At 41.1% G+C, this 21,801-nt stretch overlaps 1 protein-coding gene across 1 annotated transcript in view; it reads left to right on the top strand.

Moving 5' to 3' along the window:
- The first annotated feature begins 1,015 nt into the window (after positions 1–1,015).
- The window catches only part of ggt7 (gamma-glutamyltransferase 7), a 39,496-nt gene continuing 18,710 nt past the window's right edge, over positions 1,016–21,801 (top strand). The window contains exons 1-5 of the mRNA XM_003220563.3: positions 1,016–1,297; positions 12,800–13,026; positions 14,717–14,868; positions 19,226–19,343; positions 20,347–20,414. Coding sequence (XP_003220611.2) covers positions 1,078–1,297; positions 12,800–13,026; positions 14,717–14,868; positions 19,226–19,343; positions 20,347–20,414 — 785 coding nt within the window. The 5' untranslated portion in view covers positions 1,016–1,077. The remainder of the gene's footprint in view (positions 1,298–12,799; positions 13,027–14,716; positions 14,869–19,225; positions 19,344–20,346; positions 20,415–21,801) is intronic.

Raw genomic sequence — 21,801 nt, 5'->3', positions numbered from 1 at the left:
GAGGTCCCTGCAGGCCGCAATCGCAGCCTGCAGGGACCTCCGCTGCAGTCTGGCCAGCTAGAAAAGGCCAGACGGGCGAGCGGGTGTAGCGTGGGAGGCGGGGCCAGCTCTGGCCCCGCCCCCCGCCCAGCGTGCCCTGGCCCCGCCTCCCACGCTGCGTGGGAGGCGGGGCCAGGGCACGCTGGGCGGGGGGCGGGGCCAACTCTGGCCCCGCCCCCCTCACTATTCGCCCTGGCCCCGCCTCCCACGCAGCATGGGAGGCGGGGCCAGGGCACGCTGGGCGGGGCCAGGGCGCGGGAGGCGGGGCCGGTGGCGGGGGCGCTTTTCAGCACCCCCGCTTCACATTAAAAAATATCTCCGGCCGGCCCTGTATTCCGCCCTTCTCACCCCGAAGGGGACTCAGGGAGGATCACATTATGTACATATAGGGCAAACATTCAATGCCCATAAACACATCAAACCGAGACAGAGACAACAGACAGACAGACGCAGAGGCAATTTAACCTTCTCCTGAGGGGATGTTCAATTCTGGCCACAGGGGGGAGCAGCTGCTTCATCATCCACTCTGATGGCACTTCCTCACTTCCTCATTCCAACGTTGTAAATGAGTTAAACTTGCCTCCCCACTGTTATAAGTGGTACCTTATTTCCTACTGGATAGATGCAACTATCTTTCGGGTTGCTAGGTCAGCAAGGAGCAGGGGCTATATTTTATTTTTAATTGACGGGTGCTCACCCCGCCACCGGCTGGCCTCGAACTCATGACCTCATGGTCAGAGTGATTTATTGCAGCAGCAGCAGCAGTTTACCAGCCTGCGCCACAGCCCGCAAAAGCATCTATCTTCCTTCTCTCAGCCTTTCTTATGGTCCAGCTCTCGCATCCATAGGAAGAGTTATTTCCAACAGAGTGGGAGCTGCTCCCTTTTTTAAAGGGGCAACAGGTGAGGCCCCCGCCCCTTTCCCTTGCCCCGCCCCTTCCATCAAACACCTGCTCCGTGGGGCCTCCCCTTGACGTCATTTCCTTTGCCTCCTTGCTTGCCTGCCTGCCTGCCTTGGCTTGGCTTTCCCGGCAAAAGGATGGCGAGCACGGCAGCAGCTGCGGCGGCGGCTGCGGCGGCGGAGAAGGAGGCGAGCCAGCAGAGCAGCCTGGGCGCCTATTCCCCCGTGGATTACATGAGCATCACCAGCTTCCCCCGGCTGCCCGAGGAGGAGGCGGCGGTGGCGGGAGGAGGAGGCTCGGAGAGCTGCCTCCGCTCCCGCAAGGAGGAGGACGCCTTCCTCGGGGAGCAGGAGACCGGTGAGAGCGGGAAGGAGGGACACCCGCTTGCCTGCCTGCCTGCCTCCATCCTCCCTCCATCCACCCATGCATCCATCCTCCTCCCTCGGAGCGTCTTCTCCCTTGGATGCCCCTTCCTGCGTCATCCCGCCCTAGAAGCGCCTGGCACCTGCCCAGGACCCTTCCGCGGTGCAGGCTCCCCTGCAGCCAAGGCCACCCTCCTCCTCCCCTTCCTCCAGCCCTCTCCTCCCCTCCTCCTCCTCCTCCTCCCCTTCCTGCCTCTCAGCCCTCTTCCTCCCCGGTCCCTCCTCCCTCCATGTCAAGTGCACCAGCATCCTCTGATCTTCACCAAGGACTCCCAAACTCCTCCTCCTTCTCCAAGGGCTATAATAATAATAATAATAATAATAATAATAATAATAATAATAATAAGTTAATTTGTATCCCGCCTCCATCTCCCCCAAAGGGGACTCTGGACGGCTCACAGAAATATCAGATACAAAAACAATAACAATATACAATAAATCAACAAACAATAGCATGCACCAGTAATAGCATTTACACACTAACCAGAATTTTTTTTAAAAAAACTTATTAGAAACAGTGAGGCCGTAATAGTAGATTAGCAAAGTGCACAGTATAAGTTGCGGATTAAAACTTAGATAAAGTGCTACAAGTTCATTTGAGGTCAATCTGGGAAGAGAGGAGGCCTGAGCCAATATCAATTAACCAGGAGAAGTGCGACCAACATAAAAGGTCGAGGAATATAATTATGATTATAATGGGGATGGGCGATCTTAACCAAAGGCCTGGGTGAAAAGCCAAGTTTTCAGGCTTTTCCGAAATGCCATCAGGGTGGGGGCTTGCCTGGTCTCCCTAGGGAGCGAGTTCCAGAGCGGGAGGGGAGGGGCACTATGGAGTTCAACTCCCAATAGGGACCCCCAAAGGTCATCCAGTCCATCCCCCTGCCTGGCAGTAATACACCACCCAAGCACTCCTGACAGATGGCCATTCAGCCTCTGCTTAAAACCCCCGCAAGAGAAGTAGACTCCATCACACTCTAAGGCAGTGTACCCCACTATCTTGGCCAATGAATAGGACTGGTGGGAGCTGGAGTCCAAAACCCTTGAAAAGCCAGAATTTGGGAAACACTGTAGAATGAATGCAGCTTGGTACCACTTTAAGTGTCCTGGCTCATAGAATCATAGAGTTGGAAGAGACCTCATAGGCCATCCAGTCCAACCCCCACCAAGAATCAGGAAAATCACATTCAAAGCACCCCTGACAGATGGCCATCCAGCCTCTGCTTAAAAGCCTCCAAAGAAGGAGCCTCAACCACAGTTCGGGGCAGAGAGTTCCACTGCTGAACAGCTCTCACAGTGAGGAAGTTCTTCCTGATGTTCAAGTGGAATCTTCTTTCCTGTAGTTTGAAGATGTTCTGTCCTAGCGGCAGCAGAAAACAAGCTTGTTCCTTCCTGCCTATGACTTCCCCTCACATATTTATACATGGCCATTATGTCTCCTCTCAGCCTTCTCTTGTGCAGGCTAAACATTCCTAGTTTCTTAAGCCGCTCCTCATAGGGCTTGTTCTCCAGATCCTTGATCATTTTAGTCACCCTCCTCTGGATACATTCCAGCTTTTCAACATCTCCCCTCAATTGCCGTGCCCAGAATTGGATACAGTATTCCAGGTGTGGTCTGATCAAGGCAGAATAGAGGGGTAGCATGATTTCCTTGGATCTAGACACTATACTTCTGTTTATGCAGCCCAAAATCCCATTGGCTTTTTAGCTGTCACATCACATTGTTGGTTTAGTGCTATGAATAGTTAGGTGAGGCACTAACACTCTCTTTAGCAGAGAAGGCTAAAGACTTTGGGGGGCATCTACACTAGGCTTCTTCAAACGTTGCCGTCCTACACCCAGAATTGCTGACTATTGAACAAGCTGGCTAGGGCTTCTGGGAGTTGGAGACCCAAACAGCGGGAAGGTCGCAGTTTGAGGAGGCCTGATCTGCACTCTAGAGTGAATAGCATTTGATAGGGTTTTAACAGCCACAGCTGTAGTTTAGTGAGACACCAGCCCTCCTTGTCAGAGAATGCTGAAGGCTTCATAAAACGACAACTCCCATGATTCCCTAGCAGTGAGCCATGACATTAATTCTACAACATCAGTGCACCCCAGGTTGCTGCTGCCTCTTTTCATGTATCTTGCCATTTCCTATTGTCTTCAACCTTTTCTTATCTTTTTGAGTCCCTTAAACAGCTTTCCCTCTACTAGGAAAAAGATGAGACAATCTCTCTCAGTCCTGCAGCCTAGGATACCTTAGAACTTACGAAAGTTACTTTTTTGGGAGACTCTAGCTACCAGAATCTGTCTTTCCCCAGCCATTTAAGGGACTCTGAGAGGTGTAGTCCAAAATTACTTTTCCAGACTTTGTTGTTAAGTAACTGTCATTCTTCCATATTCATTGATAACATGTCGTTTCTGAAGAACATTATTCTTGGTTTAAGTATCCCCCTTGCCCAACAAACTACACAAGATCAGTCCCCTGCTTTCCATCATTATCTTCTGAACTCTTCAAGATCTTTTGAGAAATCTTAACATTAATATGAAAAAAAGCTTTATTAGGGTGCATCTAGACCATAGAATTAATTCAGTTTGACACTACTCTAACTGCCCTGGCTCAGTGCTATGGCATCCTGGGATTTGTAATTTGGTGGGGCACTTGCATGTTTTGGCAGAGAAGGGCAGACCTGTAAATCTACAACTCCCATGATTCCAGTACATTGAGCCATGGTAGTACGCCCCCAGATGGCGTAGTGGACTAAGTGACTTGAAGGTTGGGTTGCTGACCTGAAAGCTGCCAGGTTCGAATCCCACCTGGGGAGAGTGTGGATGAGCTCCCTCTATCAGCTCCAGCTCCATGCGGGGACATGAGAGAAGCCTCCCACAAGGATGGTAAAAACATCAAAACATCCGGGAGTCCCCTGGGCAACGTCCTTGCAGACGGCCAATTCTCTCACTCCAGAAGCAACTCCGGTTGCTCCTGACACGAAAAAAAAAAAAAAGTTAAAGTGGTGCCACACAGTCTTAATTCTACAATGGAGCTGTCTCACAACTTTGAAAGCTTCAGAAAGCTAGGTTTAGTTGGGTCTAGTTCTTTCTATCACAAAGAATGTAGAGATCTTCATCCTCTGTAAGTATCCAGGTGAACATAGGATGATTTCAGGGTGTAAAATATGCTTGCAACTATGATATCCCATTGCATGCTGGCCTCCATTTCCATGTTTATCTGAAAGTGTGGAAATTTTTACATGCATTTGAGAGTGCATGGAAATCTCTCTGGAAACGTGTCAAGAAACCTGACATAGGAAGGTCGGGGCTGAAGAGGACAGTGCAGGTATTTTTCACCCTTTTGGTGCTCAGTCCTTCTTCTGATCTCATGAAGCCCTTGGCCTATATTTTAGAAAACATCCTTCAATGGACAGTTCAGGGCTCTGCAGGAATAATCTGGCCTTTGCTCATTCGCTGGAAGTAGAGAGGGAGATAAAATAGAGGAGGGGTAGTGGAGAAAGAAGGGAATTTTCTTCCATTTGGCCCAGTCCCCATTTAACCATTAGCTTTGGACCCAACTGTGGAGAGAACATACCTGTGAATGCCAAGTGCTGAGTTAAATCACAAAGGATGGCAAGAAAGTCATATTTGACACTTCGAGCCATTTTGATAATTAGTTTTATGATTGTTCAGAGAGGTGCCGAGTCTGTTGCATTGTCTTCCTACTGCAAATGCATCTTCTAAACTTTATTTAGTTAGGTGGATACCCTTAAAAGCCTCACTTCAATTTGAAATATTGTCCTACCAGAGTTTTCTTATCACTGAGGGTGCATTTGTAGAGTTAATGCAGTTTGATGCCACTTTAACTGCCCTAGCTTAATACGATGGAATTTTGAGATTTGTAGTTTAGTGAGACACCAGCACTCTTTGGCAGAGAAGGCTAAAGAACTCATTAAACTACTACTTCCATGGATCCATAGTGTTGAGCCATAAAAGTTAAAGAAGTGTCAAACTGCATTAATTCTATAGTGTAGATGCACTTCTACAGTGGGGCCAGATTGCATACAGACCTTGGGGTTTGTATACTCCCTGTCTGTTCTACAGTTTTAGTCCTTACGTATTTAGAGCTCTTAGCATACTCTATTCTGGAAAGTCATCAGATTGGAAATCATTAGTCAGAGAATTTGCAAAAGCAATCCAACACATTCAAATCAATGAACAAGCCAACAGGTATTGATTGCCACCTGTAAAAATAGGGTCTAAATCCTATTATAGTCTTGAATAGAATAAACCAATTGAATTCATTACATTTAACTATGTGTTGACTCACCATTCAAGAATAGATTGAATGAGTCTATTTTAGAGACTAACAAGCAAGATGCCAGCCAAAGCCAACTAAATAGGCAAAGTATACATTTCCCAGCATCTTCAGATAGGGCTTTTTAACCTTTCTCATTGACTACTTTCTTTCACTGGGTTGCTTCATATAAGTTAGGCTTGTTGTCCCTATCTATCTAACAAATGGTTGTAAAATAAGTGTTGAGCCCAACACTGTAATAAAAATGAACCACATACCTTTTCTTTCATTGCCTCTACTTATAATGGAGAAAGAGAAGTATATTGATTTTTCACCCATAGGAGATTTGTGAGTTTGGAAGATCACTTCAGGAACTTACAGCAGTTATACTGGGCAAAGTATTCCAGCCCTGCTTTAAAATACACAGAAGGAGATAGGTAGCACAAGTCACAGGTGCTTCTTCCATTGCTGATTTGGAACATGTGAAGTATGTCTGATTCAGGACATCAAAACTGATGCATAAAGACAGTGCTTTCTTTCATTTTGTTGTTCCATCCTGACTTTATCATCATCATTCCCTTTCATATTTATTTTCAATTTGGTCTGATCTTCCCATCCTGTAAATGAAGTCATGCTTTGTTTTATTGTTATCATCCTAAATGTCTAAAGTTTGTACATGTCAATAAATATTTTATTTCCATAAACCCATGGTTTATATGTCAATATTTTACATTTGTTTCTTTCATGTGCCTGTGCATCATTTGATTTAAGTTATGAAAGATTGCTTTTTGGACTTTGCTCCATTGCTTGACAGTGTGTAAAATACCTGATGGGATCCCATGCAAGTATTTTCACTAACCTCTCTTTTTAGAGAGAGAAAACAGGGTAGAAATAATAATACTATTTCAAATGCTCAGAGATTTTTACTTCATCTTACTCAGTAGTTCCCAACCTTTTTTTTAACCAGGGACCACTTTGACCAGAGACTACATGACCAGGGACCACTTTGACAAGGGACCACTATCCAACATTAGTACCAAAAGGGTACCAAATCAGTTTTTGGTCAACTTTAGGTTCAGTTTGGTTATTTGGGGTGCTGATTCAGAAAATTGCATTTGATAGACCACATCATTTCGTGATGTGGCTGTGTGCCCAGGCTTTTAATCAATAAATGGCAAAGATGACACGGACTGAACTACAGACAAAGTATGAGGTTTCTCTAAGATAAACGGATATGATTTTATGTTTGAAATTATATATTGTAATTTATATTGTATTTTAATAGTTTTTAACTGTTTACCCATTGTTTGATATTGATTTTGTATGGGCATCAAATTCCTGCCATTACTGTAAGCCGCCCTGAGTCCCTTCAGGTGAGAAGGGTGGGATATAAATGTGAGAAATAAATAAATACATTTCTAGTTTCTGATACAGAACATATACCATCCAGTAGTTGCCATCTGCTTGCCCACAGAAAACCATGTTTAACAAAACTGTTTTTAATAATCTAGAGCTGATGTGATCTATCCAGTGCAATTTTTTGAATCAGCGCCACAAAAAACCCTAGGAACAGGTCTAAAAACGAAGACACTAAGGCGCCCCCACTTCCAGGCATCACATAGAACTGCTCTGTTCAAGGGGAAGGAGGGGGGGAGAAGCAACAGTCAGGAGGCTTGTTGTCGTGCCTTTTGTGGGTAGTCAGCCTCCCCCCTCCTGATATCTCCATTGCCTCAGCACTATAAGGGGGTTTCGTGAGACCAGTTGCTCTCGTTGCAACGGTGTAGTAACGGTGAGGCCGCAGACCATATTTTATTTCTTGGGGACCACTGGTGGTCCATGGACCACAGGTTGGGAATTACTGATCTTACTGCTAAATATAATTCATAAGCAATAAAAATGTCTCTCCTTTGTATAAACACATTTCTCTTTAGAGACCTAATCATCATTTCTTTTGTTCACAATACATTTTAATGGCAGACATTAATTTTCCTGGTCACTATAACTACAAAACAAGAAACATCTGATAATTTATTGTCATGTTTTGAGTGAGTTAAAGAAATGCTGCTTTCTCCTGTTCCTCCTTAGTAAATGGGTCTTGACCCTGATAAAATAGTGGAAATGACTTTACACTTGGAAAGTTCTAAGAGTCTCTCTCCCATTGTTGGCGCTTGGGAGAAAGAAATGCAATTTCAAATGTACAGTACTTGAATATTACATCTAAACATATTGGTTATGCAGGAAGAAACATTTCCATTTGTGTGTTTTAGCTTTTCTGTATCATCCTGTGACCAACCAGTCTAACTGAAGTTTATTTTCAATCCCCATTAACCCACTTCTTTTTAACCATACTCACGGGATTGGCTTTTTAAACATTTTAACTTAGGTTGCATGAATGCATGTGTATTTTTGGTTGGAAATGAAAAGAAGCAAATTTGCTTTAAAGGTGGGAATTATACATCCCAGTACAGATGTTGGAAATCTAATTTCCAGCATAGTCCCTCTTAGCATAGCCAGTGGTGAGGAATTCTGGGAATTGCAGCCCATCAAAATCTGGAGGGCCACATGATCCCTACCCCTGCTTTAAATACTGCGTCATTTCATTGTCTTTACCTGGTTGCTTTACTCAAAGGACATTTAAGCATCGCACAAGCCTTATTTTTATTGTTTTTAAAGACATCTAATTAATAAGAAATAGTCATAGAATAAGAAAAACAAAGATAAAGTCACTTTAGGGTTGCCGTAAGTTGGAAGTGGCTGAAGGCACATCACGACAACAGGTAAGGAACTGTCTACACTAGTTGGAAAGGAAGTAGTGACACTTAAAATGAGAAAAGAGTTATGTGTGGTTTGGAATAAAGGGTTAAACAAGATCATTGCCACTCAAAATAGTGGCCCAAGTACCAGTCCCTGGTGAGTTTCCAGGAACGCAAAATGGTGTAGACAATGGATACAACTATAATACTCTTCCTTAGGCCCTTCCAGGCAGTCCCTATATCCCAAGATCTGATCCTAGGTTTTCTGTATATACCAGATTATCTGGCAACGGGAACTCCTATAATCCAGTCTAAAGCAGAAAACCTGGGATCAGATCCTGGGATACAGAGACTGCCAAGAAGGGCCCTGGGGACAGTCAGGAGAAAATGCTTGGCCCCTCCACATATGAACTTGAAAGACTCAGGATGGCCCTTCCAACTTTGGAAGTCTAAGTTTCTAGGTAACATCTAAAGCTTTAAAAGCTTTGTTAAAGCACTTGAAAATACATGCATGATTTGAGCTTTTGACTCACAGACATTGGGATAAAAATCAGTAAAGCAGATGTCTAGTTTTTCAGATATTGACATGCCAGTGTGTCAAATGTCCATGAAATTTCTAAAGATGTTGAAGAAGACTAATATCTGAAACTGCCCTAAACCTGAAGCCCAAGCATAGTTTTTGTAATTCGTGGCTGTTGATTTTGTGTGAATTTTTTTACCTTCTGTCCACTAATTATATATTAATGGCAATGTGTTGATAAATATTGACTAGAAAGTGACAGTTCTGTGCCAGTTTTGGCATTTTCTCATTAATGGTAACATAATGGTGTTATTTTATGTCATCATTGGTTAATTGTCATGCTCTCGGATATCTAAAATTATTTATTGTCTTTGAAAAAAAGTATTTGTAGGGAACCAATATTAGACTTTAATGTCTCTTGAATATACACATTTGTGATTTTTTAAAAATGTTATTTTCAGTACTAGAAAGCTGACCTGAGTACCTGTTTAGCAGAAAGAAGACAAAATTGAGATATCTTGGTTACTATTTCTTTTTTACTTGATTGACTTTTAATTCCATGTGTTCTTCTGAAGCAACTAGAATTCTAGCAAAGTACATTCAGACACAATGTACAGTGTATGTACCTTGAAGTCTCCTTTTCATAGTTTTTAGGAGCCTCTGGTGGCCTAGGGGATAAAAGCCTCGTGACTTGAAGGTTGGGTTGCTGACCTGAAGGCTGCCAGGTTCGAATCCCACCCGGGGAGAGCGTGGATGAGCTCCCGCTTTCAGCTCCAGCTCCATGCGGGGACATGAGAGAAGCCTCCCACAAGGATGGTAAAACATCAAAACATCAGGGCGTCCCCTGGGCAACGTCCTTGCAGATGGCCAATTCTCTCACTCCAGAAGCAACTCCGGTTGCTCCTGACACGAAAAAAAAAGTTTTTTCTTAGGCAAGATATACTCAGAGGTGGTTTGCCAATTCCTTCCACAGAAATACAGCTCATAATACTTGGCATTCCAAATACTAAGTCTGACTTGATTAGAGGAACTTTTGCCTTTAATGTTTAGTCAGGCTATTGTGCTACAATGTACATTCTGGAAACATGCTCATTTTATAGCTATTATGCTATAATGTACATTATGGAAACATGCTCATTTTATTAGGAAACATTGTATGCAAGCTTTAAGTAAATATAATCTAATATGAATTAAATACAATATGAATTGCTTTTCCTCCTGTATTCATGAAAAAATGTCCAAGTCATGTTGTTTAATGAACCGAGATGGGTTAAACTTAGACGTCTTGGGTGAGTTTAATTTATGTCATGTTATACTTGAAGATTAGTTTGAAGGAAGAAAATAAACACAGACAATTGTTCCCATTGCTTAGAATTTGTAGTCATGGCCAAGGGTGGGGCTCAGTGCCCAACTTCATACTGATTGGAGGTGTGGCATGACACTCTGCTTTCCATCCAAGAGGGATGGAACAATTTCCTCAAAGCAGGTGTTTTTTTTTCAACTTCCAAATACAAGAGAAATACCTTAATCCTCTGTTTACTTTCATGGGAATCTTTCACTTTTTGGATCCCAGGTTTTCTTGTGGGATGATTTAAAGGAAAAGCATTGGGTGTAAAGAAGGAATTGACCACTTTGGGGAAAGCGATTATTTCAAGGTTCTCATGTCAATCATCTATCATGTCTGAAATCAGTGTGGATTGTGGGCTTCATCCATCAGTCATCCATATCCACATGGTAGATACAGGTGCTATAGAACAAATACTCTGCAGTGAACACAGTTGTAAATGTTTTGATCTAAGAATATCTTGCATTAGATCAGAACTTCTATGAGCTACCTTTGGGACTTCAACACCCAGAATTCCTCAGCCAGCATAGATATAAATGATTTTGAAAATTTAAGATGAAAAAAATCACTCATTAAAATTTTGCAGAGCAGTAACTATGCATTTATTTTACATACCTCTCATTGAGATAACACTGTTCATGATGGATACAGTGTTCGCTTCTAGTGTTTTTATGAAAAAATAGTAACAGGATGGCAAATACAAATACTGTAACCCCTACAGTCCAATAAGGTTCTAGATTCAATACTTGGCCACTGTAATGAAAATATCATTTCTCTTCTGGCCACCTACGTAACTTTGGAAAGCAAAGACATCCAGAGACAAGTTTCTCATGTTAATTCAGTGCGTGGGAGCTGTGTGTATAGAAAGAAGGCTTTTCATCTTATATCCTAAGAAGACAAGTGCTTTGAATGATGCTCAGAACTGGAACAGCAGCCAGCTGGTTCAAAACTGGCATCATAATGTCCCTTGGTTAGAAGCCTAGCATCTGAAATGACTGTGTTTCTTGCAAGTCTTTACATGAGTACACCTCAATTAGCAAGTCCTGGGAGCAACTGTGGTCAAAATATCTTAGTGTAAGAATGGTTGCAACTATCACTCTAGTCATAGATGTTGGAAGGTCCTTGAACCATGGGTAACAAGGCTTAGATCAACTGGTACTTCCAATCTGCAAACATCATCCTGCAGATGAGTGTCACTTCATCTGAAACAGTCAGGCAAATGACCTACAGATCATTCCATAGTCAGGCAAATGACCTACAGATCGTCAATCCATCTTGTTGGCACTGAATTTCACAGAGCAGGGGAAAATAAGATTGCATGTTCTCAAGTACATTCAATAATTATATTGGAGATGGCAACACTAGAGATGAGAAAGTTGCTTTTTAACATAATTACAATAGAGTCTCACTTATCCAACATAAACGGGCCAGCAGAATGTTGGATAAGTGAATATGTTGGATAATAAGGAGGGATTAAGGAAAAGCCTATTAAACATCAAATTAGATTATGATTTTACAAATTAAGCACCCAAACATCATGTTATACAACAAATTTCACAGAAAAAGTAGTTCAATACGCAGTAATGCTATGTAGTAGTTACTGTATTTACAAATTTAGCACCAAAATATCACAATGTATTGAAAACATTGACTACAAAAATGTGTTGGATAATCCAGAACATTGGATAAGTGAATGTTGGATAAGCGAGACTCTACTGTAGTTACACTTATGGGCACACCCCAAGTTGGTTACTATTGTAGATACACTTAAAGTAACAGTTAATTTCCCAATTTCTCAAAAATAACTAAAATAGTTGCTCTTTAGTTATTTTCTTAAAACCCAAATGCTACAAACTGTTGAATTGGAATGCAGTACACTTTTCTCCTTTCCACCCAATTGTCATCTCAACTTTCATAACAAAAAACAAGGCAACATTTGAACCAGCTGACATTTCTTCTCCATCAGTTTACCATGACACACTGTCAAGGTAACTGAAACAATGCAAATATACCATGGAAGAAGTGAGGCTAGTTTATAGTTGTGAGATATTTCAGTTATATTGTTGCTATTGGGAAATATTTACCAGTAACTGGTTAATTGTAACTAATTGCTCCCAAGTTCTAGATGACCCCAACCACTTTGTACATCAGTCAAGTGGCAAATGAGGGTATAAAGGGGCTTGCTTTTTTTGCTACCGTCATAAGGCTGTCAACAAGGTTAATAGAAACTCTATGTAATACGACTACAAAATAGTTGCATCACAGGGGCTTATTTTTTGTTTGTTTGTTTTTTTACAGTCATAAGACTGTCAACAGGGTTAATAGGAAGTCCATGTAACATGACTGCATAATAGTGGCACCTGAGCCTGAAAGTTTTTTTAAAAACTCAGAGCATGCAGAAAAGCCGTGATCTCATTGGAAGCAGTGCAGGCTTAATACGAGTATCTCATTGTGTTTGCTTTGGAAGAATATTAAGAATCTGAGTTTGTTTCTGTTTGAGCATCTCTCTTTCTCATTCACACCTATCACTTTTCTCTCCTTTTTGAACAAAGACCCCGATTCTTTCTTAAAATCTGCTCGCCTTCAGCGCCTGCCTTCCTCTTCATCGGAGATGGGCAGCCAGGACGGCTCGCCCCTTCAGGAGACCACCAAGGACCCATTCTCTGGGGATTGCAGTTGTCGCCAGGATGGTTTGACTGTGATTATCACCGCCTGCCTAACGTTTGCTACAGGAGTCACGGTGGCCTTAATCATGCAGATTTACTTTGGAGACCCTCAGGTAAGAAGAACGACTTGACTGAGGATTCCCCTCCACTTTTGATAGGAAGAGTACATACATCGAAGTGGGAAAAAATAACAATTTCTTCTAGTTTTGCACACTCTGTTCTTTGTATTGTAAAGCCTGGTAAGGAAAGCATAACTATGGCAACTGCTGTACTTATTCTACTGCACAAGTTTTGAAAGAGATTTAAGTTTGCATATCTACTTAATTCTAGCAGCTAAAATAGCTATTGGTATATTCAATGCTATGAGTTTACCTTTATCAGGAAGCATTTGAAGGAACTATTTGTCAAGGAGTTTAGATTAACATTCACGTTTCACTACCCTCACTGTTAGTCTTCCATGGATACATGCTATTTTGTATGCACAAGTGCAACCTGACACATCTCATGATGGGCTTTTCTCACAGTAAATACTGTTCTGGCTTCTAAGGCCCCTTCTGCACAGCTATATAAAATCCCACATTATCTGCTTTGAACTGAATTATATGGCCATGTAAACTCATATAATCCAGTTCAAAGCAGATAATGTAGATTATCTGCCTTGATATTTTGGATTATATGGCAGTGTAGAAGGTCCCTAAATAAACAACTTCCAGTGTTGTTGTTTCAAGAGTTGTTAAAAAGTACATTTTTATCTCATCCTTTTGTTACTAGGTGAAAATATATGCCACTTCAGGCAGTATATATTTTCACCTAAGTATAAAATTTGGGTGTGTTCCATTTTGTACCTGTTCTGTTCCACTTCTATAGTAGGTTATGATCTTTCTAAAATTTCTGCATATAAAATATGCTTTTGTTTTTGATGCAATGTACATATTCTCATCAATTTCTCCACTGGTCTGCATATATTTGTGTGCATTTTTCAAATATATCCATTTTAGCCTTGCTCGTTTTTTCAGATGCACAGCTGTCTGCAATTTTTCTATGCCAACATGCATTTTATGGCATCAAATGTCTGCCTTTTTTGGTATGTAAACCGCTCTGAGCCCCTTGGGGAGAGAGGGCTGTCTATACAATTATTATTATTATTATTATTATTATTATTATTATTATTATTATTATTATCTTTTGAAATGTGAAGATTTCTGAGGGAAAGCACACACTTTCCCAGGAGTTAGTTTGAGGAAATACAAAATGGATATTTCTCTAGGAAGATGTGATCCCAGAAAATTCTTTTCCATGACAATTCCCCCTCCCAGTTTTTATTCTCACAACAATCTTGAGAGACAAATAATTGGTAGATTAAAAATAGTGAAATATGTTGCTCTTTCCAGCCAAACAAGATATTGCAGTATAAGAAATTGCTTTATTCAGTGGTTCCGCTGAGGCTTAGTTCCAGGACACCACAGGTCCCATTATATACAATGGCATAGTAAAATGATGTCCTTTATATAAAATGGCAAAGCTGTGGATGGTTGAATTCTTGGATGCATATTCCATAGACACAGAAGACCAACCATACTTCCTCAAACAGACCAGTGACTAATAGGAGCTTTCCAGAGTCTCAGGAAGAAATGCATATTGGCATAGAAAAATTGCAGAAATTATTGTGGAATTACTCAACTCTACTGGCTAAAATAAAATGATTTGTATGGATAAAATCAAGTCTTAGCAATGTTCTCCCTTTCTGAAGAACCAGTTGCCATCACAGAGTGTCATTATCACCCAATGTGGTATCACCCACAGATATTCCATCAGGGTGCCGTAGTCACTGATGCTGCCCGGTGCACTGCTCTGGGGATCGAGGTGTTGAACAAGCAAGGCTCCTCAGTGGATGCGGCCATCGCCTCAGCCTTATGCTCAGGAATTCTTAATCCACATACAGCTGGTCTCGGCGGGTATGTGCCCACTTTTAAGTTCTTTGATATATAAACCAGAGATAGATGTATGTGTGTATAAAGGTTGCTTTGGGTGTTTCCTGGGACTGCTATAATGAGGGTAGGTGGCTGCCATCCATCTTTTTCCTACTGCTCCTGCACTAGGATTATTATGCATGTGTCTTCAAGTCATAGGAAATTCTAAAAGAGAAGGAGAATGGGTTGATACCATAGGTTTGGACTACAAAAACAGAAATTTTCACAAAGTTATTCTCAGTCAACACAATGTATTCCCTAGAAAATAAAGGAAATATATCATCTAAAAAGAGGAGGGATGCAGATTTTCATAAAAAGAAGGTGTTTAAGTATTCACACATCACAATGGAAACATTGACTTTTTTTGTGTCAGGAGCAACTTGAGAAACTGTAAGTCGCTCCTGGTGTGAGAGAATTGGCCGTCTGCAAGGACGTTGCCCAGAAGATGCCCAGATGTCTTTATGTTTTTACCATCCTTGTGGGAGGCTTCTCTCATGTCCCTGCATGGAGCTGGAGCTGATAGAGGGAGCTCATCTGCGCTCTCCCTGGGTTGGATTACGAACCGGGAACCTTCAGGTCAGCAATCCAACCTTCAAGTCATTAGTTCTGCCAGCACAAGAGTTTAACCCACAATTGAAGGGCAATGTCAAGATCCTGGATCTATCATCTTGTAGTTTTTGGTCATTAATCAGACAGCTCTTTAATCAGAAGATGTCTTCAAACACAGGATGCCTCAACACAGACTGCTGCCTTCTGGTTGCCCTTCAAATAGAGGACTTTCCACTGTAATTATCTCAAATTATACGAACTGGTTAGGAATACCCTTAGGCAGAGTGGAGCAAAGTGTGTGTCTCCAGATGTTGTTGGACAGCAAAGGGCATTGGCTTAGCTTGCACAGCCAAAAGTGAGGCATGCTGGGTGTTACAGTTCCGCAACATCTGAAAGTCCACACTTTGCTCACTCCTTCCCTAAGATAAAGTAGGGAGCAACTAGTTTTTTGACCAATCTCTGTGTCTTCCAGGATAGGATTAACTTGGCAACAGAACAATCCTCTTTGTTCATTCTCATTATGCCACCATAGGCCAAAGTCAATGTTTCCGTTTTCTTACCTTTGACATTCAAAAGGAAAAGTTCCTTTTTTGAAAAGGTTGTACATCTTTTTACAAAGGATTGTTAGGTGGTCCCTTGAGTGGAAGAATAGATGACGATGGAATAACTGTTGCCCATTTTCATCCAAAAGACAAGCAGCTGTTCAAAAATATGGTATGGTTTTGCTCACTCATGGCAAATATGCTGATAATGTTTCTGCACTCTAAAGTTCAGCTTCAATAAACGTCAATTTCATCAGCCTTTCCTGCTTGCCTATAATCTTGGCCTCTTGCCCAGAGCTATTGCCTCCTTTCAACCATCAGAATGTTTGTTCTAAATAGATATTACGCAAGAGAAATTTCAAGCTCCAGGTGGCATATCAGGAAGTTCTAGGGCATGTTACATAAAAAGAGTCACCCAATCATGGCTGATCGGATGAGATTTGAGAACTTTTGTTGAAACTGGAAAGTCTAGTTTGGCACTGAAACTGCTCAAATCAAAGTAATGTCCAAGATTGGAAGGGGGGGGGGGGGAATGCCAGAAAAAATACTGCAGTGCTAAAAATAATTGAGATTGTCTTCTAGAATTACTGATTTAATAACACAGAATCCCTCAGTTTTAAATGTGGATTAAAATAGGTGAAAATAGGTTCCTTACTCCTATTTCCCAATTCCTCTGACAGTTTGACATATATAGCATTTCTATAGATGTATAACACAAGTTGCATATAAAACAACTCCAAACCAAATGGTACCTTTTCCCAAACTGATGCTCATGTTGGTCAGCAGCTCTCATTATCTCCAACCAGCAGCCCTTCCATATTTTCACAGATATAGCACTATGATTCCACTTTCACCACCATGATCCCATCCTCTGGGATCATGAGATTTGCTGTTCAAAAAGAGATATTTAGAATGCTTAATCATAAGCATATCATAAGAACGGAAGAGGATTTAGCCTTGGCAGTTAAAGTGGAATCATAGTCCTATAAATGTGTGATGTGCAAGATATAGTCAGGAATAGTGTTGTCAGGGGACTGGGGGAGATATTGTCAAACACTTCTCAAGGGGACCAGATTGGCAGGGGCGGGGGGGGGGGGAACTGGCATAAAGCTTAATACCGGTAGCATAAGGAAGTCCTATATTCACAAATGTGCAAACCAAAATACAATAGTTTGCCTTCAAGGTAGTCAATGATTCTTTGTTGTTGAGGTCCTCTATGGAATTATGAAAGCACCTGAAATATTAAAATCAACCCCTATTACTTCAGTCTGGAAGAGTTGAAGCCATGGTGTCCACATGATATCTGGAGCTGGAACTGGGCAGGTGGGTTTCTAGAAACCCTACCTTTGGAAACCCCCTCAAATTCATTTCTGCCTTGAAATGAGAAAGAATAAATTTTTGAACTACAACTCTCAGAATCTCTCAGATAGCTACTCTGACCAGATTGTCTTGGGGAGTGTAAGCTCTGAATTCTCTGACCTGAAAACTCTATCCTGTAATGACAGAAGTTTTAAAGCCAACTCTGGTGACTCACCAATGAGACAAATATACCCTACTTTCATTGAACCTCCAGCCAGGTAGTCCTAAGTGGGATTTTCAGAGTTCAGTACATAGCTCCATTTCTCATTATTGTCAGAAATAATTCACTTTTGGGGGTTATTGCTGATATAGAACAGGATCAAAACATCAAAAGTTTATTACAGATGATACATGGCAAACAACAAATTAGGCATTCTGATGACTGGGTGTAGGGATGAACAGACCTGGCACTGATTTATGCTAAGGTTATACAAGAGGTAGCAACATAAATACCTGCTGCTAGAAGGAGGAGATAAAGTTCCTTGATTGCTACAGGGTTACACCTAGCTTTTTGGCAAAGATTTATTGACACTCACAGAGCCTTTAAGGACAAAAGGTTCTGAATTTTACCATGAGGAAGGAGGAGATGGAGAGAGCCCAATGCCTGTCCAAATCAGAATCAAGCTTTGGAAAAGTGGCTTTTTAAAACTAAAGCTCCCAAAATCTGAGATGGCTGATGGCTGATATGCTTTTGAGGAATATAAGTGGCTCTTTCTACCAAGTGCTGAAGAAATGGAAATAATGCCGAATCAGAACTCCATTTGAAAATCAAATCAAATCTCACTCATGGACAGAGAAACTTTGAGCTTTTAGCCCTTCCATAATAGGTTACATTCAAAGGGAAGGAATGGCAAACTATCTATACATATCATTTGTGTATGAAAACCCAGACCTTCCAGCATTTCACAGATGAAAATGTGGATCCACATGGCCAAGTAACCTAAGAGTGTGGTCAAGATGGTAAAAGTTAGAAATGAGGAAGAATACACAAGCTAGGAGAGGCTGCAGCAGTTCGCTTTTGCCTGAGTCTACTGGGAAGGGCAAGATTATTCCCCTGGCCACCTCTTTCTCCTGCTGGGTTAACTGAGTGCAAACAACTTTTGCAAGTTGAACCCAGTTTGCATCCATGCAGTGGGGATAAAGGAAGAAAGTTGGGCGGGAGGATTGTCAATATGTTGAAATCATCTGAAAAGTGAGGCCACAGGCAATTAATTGAGAGTGTCTCTCCCAAATTAGTATAAGGGGAGAAAATGAAAAATATATCCAATTCATCAGGTCATTATAAATGAAAAGGCAACTTGAAAACCCTACCTGACTGGGACCAGGCAGTGTGTGCATGAGAGAGGGGAAAAATGAAAGTGAATACTGTATGTCAAGATATTTGATTGTGTGAGGCACCATCTTCCATCCCTACCAATAAAAATAGAAATGTGACAATTTATATAAGTAATAATGCTGCCCATTGCTGATTCCTCTAATATACTGCCTGTGGCAGCTGACCTCTTCTGTCTAACCCCAGAACTAAAGGAATAAGGAGAGAAAACTTGTTATTAATGCTCAGAGTGCTGGGAATTTAGAAATCCTAGTCCTCACACAGTACGAACTCACTGGATGACCTTAGTCTCAACCCCACCTACTTCTCTCAACTTGACCTACTTGATAAGGTTATTGTCAAGGTTAAAGCTTATATAGCATAGTTTCCATGTCATTCATGGAAAAATAGGGTGTGCATTTCACTTATAAATATTCTTGATTTCCTCTGTCCTGTTATATCTCCTAAAACACACACAATGTGTTTCTGTAAAAGGATGATGATATATCTACACTTTGCTCATGAGCGGATAAGGCATTCTCAGTATCTGTTTCACTCTTGTATGCCATTGTTATTGCAGTGGAGGAGTAATGCTGGTTCATGATATCCGGAAGAATGAGAGCCGGGTGATTGACTTCCGAGAGACCGCCCCATTCAATATCCAAGAAGAGGGTCTTAGGAAGGCTTGGGAAACAAAGGTTTGAAAGGTCCTATACTTTTTAGGAAGCACGGTGGTAAATGTATTTATTTATGCGACATATTTGCAGTACTGACTTGTATATTGCTAAAAAAGCCAATGGGATTCTGGCCTGCATCAATTGGAGTCTAGTGTCTAGATCCAGGGAAGTCATGCTCCCCCTCTATTCTGCCTTGGTCAGATCACACCTGGAATCACACTGTGTCCAATTCTGGGCACCGCAATTGAAGGGAGATGTTGACAAGCTGGAATGTGTCCAGAGGAGGGCGACTGAAATGATCAAGGGTCTGGAGAACAAGCCTTATGAGGAGCGGCTTAAGAAACTAGGAATGTTTAGCCTGCAGAAGAGAAGGCTGAGAGGAGACATGATAGCTATGTATAAATATGTGAGGGGAAGTCATAGGGAGGAGGGAACAAGATTGTTTTCTGCTGCCTTGAAGACTAGGATGCAGAACAATGGCTTCAAACTACAGGAAAGGAGAATTCACCTGAACATCAGGAAGAACTTCCTCACTGTGAAAGCTGTTCAGCAGTGGAACTCTCTGCCCCGGAGTGTGGTTGAGCCTCCTTCTTTGGAGGCTTTTAAGCAGAGGCTGGATGGCCATCTGTGGGGGGTGCTTTGAATGCGATTTCCTGCTTCTTGGCAGGGAGTTGGACTCTACTATTCTATGGTTCTATTATTCTATTAAGTGGTATGCATTAAAACAATTACACTATTCTAGCAATTTAAAGTGACTGAAGAAAAAACAAATTAAAGGGTTCTTCCTGTTCCCTGTAATAATAAGAAAGCTAATAGGAACACTGCCAACACTTTTGAAATCTTCATAACTTTTTTTTCTTCTAGACCACATTATTTAAAACTTTGTATCTGTACATTATTTTGCATGCTTCATATTTCCTAATTGGATGTTGTAAAAAAGTGTATTTAATTAAAACATAGACTTTACTTAATTAAAATGATCTGAACCCTTGCAAAACTCATCCAAATCCTTCCTTTTGTCCAGCCGGGCCTCCTTGTTGGCGTTCCAGGTATGGCCAAAGGGCTCCATGAAGCACATCTGTCTTATGGGAGGTAAGAAGGACTTTTCCCATGCAAAGCATTCATGTAATAATTTTATGAAATTTGGACTTGCTATTTCCTACAGGTTATCCACACAACTGAGACCAGTCAGAATCACACATGATATTTTTAAGGTGTACCTATGAACGGTTTTATGTGTACATAAAAAGAGAGCCAATATGGTGCAATGGTTCAAATGCTGAATTAAGATCTTATTAATCCAGCACTTCATTTCTGGAATTTCTTTATTTCTCCAAGACTTGGCTACGGTCATCCTTGCGGCGATAATTAAATAGTTAAATAGTACTTCTTTGTTTTTATCTCTTTCTATATCTAACATTCCTAATAACATAATTTTGGAATCCATATTTATTCTAATTTGTAACATTCTCTGAATTTTAGTGGATTAATAAGATCCTAGAAATAATGAACATGGACAAATTGACGTACCTGCTAGTGAACAATCAAGGTTGTCCAAGAAAACAAACGGATTGGGAAATGATTAAAAAATATTTAAAAGAGGAAAAAATGAAGATCTTAATTTGAGATCTAAGAATACTAGATGAAGTACTAAACCTCACAACAGGAGAAAAGGAATGATCTGGGCTACCAGGATGAATATGAGAACTTATGAAAAGGGGGCGGGGGGGGGGATGAGACTCAAGGACGCCATGCAATAGTTGAAAGTTTATTTTATATTTTACATGTTTTTTGGCTATTTTTTGTCTGTTTAATTTTTACTTTCTCTCTCTTTTTTTCTTTCCCTCCCCCGTTTTTTTCTTAATTCTGTAATTTATTTTATTGTGTGTTTATGTCTATGTTTATGTTGAAAATAACACTAATAAAAATTTATTTAGGCAAAGAAATGCTGGATTAGGACCACGATTCCAGTCCCTATTCTGCTGTGGAAGCCCTGTGGGTAACCTTGGGTAGAACACACTCTCTCAGCCTCCGAGAAATGTCATGACAACCCCTCCCCAAATCTTGCAAAGAGACCTCCATTTTAGAGTCACCTTAAGGTTACCATAAGTCTGAAAGAACTTGATGTCACACAACAGCATCCACAGCACACACAAAAGTGAAAATGTGACAATGTCACCCTCATGTAGACTAATTCACCCCAAGGAGTTAGGAATAAATATATATTCTTGATAGGTGTATGCTCAATAATAAGCATGCTTTTGTGGCTGTGCAATGTGAGAATTGTTGTGACAATTATGGCTTTTATGTTGTGGCTTTTATTCAACTACAACAAACAAAATGCAAGGGCAAAACAATCAAATCAAGAAGTGAATGTAAATATGACAATATTATGAAAATAATGGTACAGCAAACCAAACTATACCCTATTTGGCTAACTATTTTTCCTTCCCCATGAATGATTGATTGCCTTTATGAA

Source organism: Anolis carolinensis, chromosome 4, assembly GCF_035594765.1.
Source record: "Anolis carolinensis isolate JA03-04 chromosome 4, rAnoCar3.1.pri, whole genome shotgun sequence".
Lineage (NCBI taxonomy): Eukaryota > Metazoa > Chordata > Lepidosauria > Squamata > Dactyloidae > Anolis > Anolis carolinensis.
This window is presented reverse-complemented; position numbering and strand designations above follow the sequence as displayed.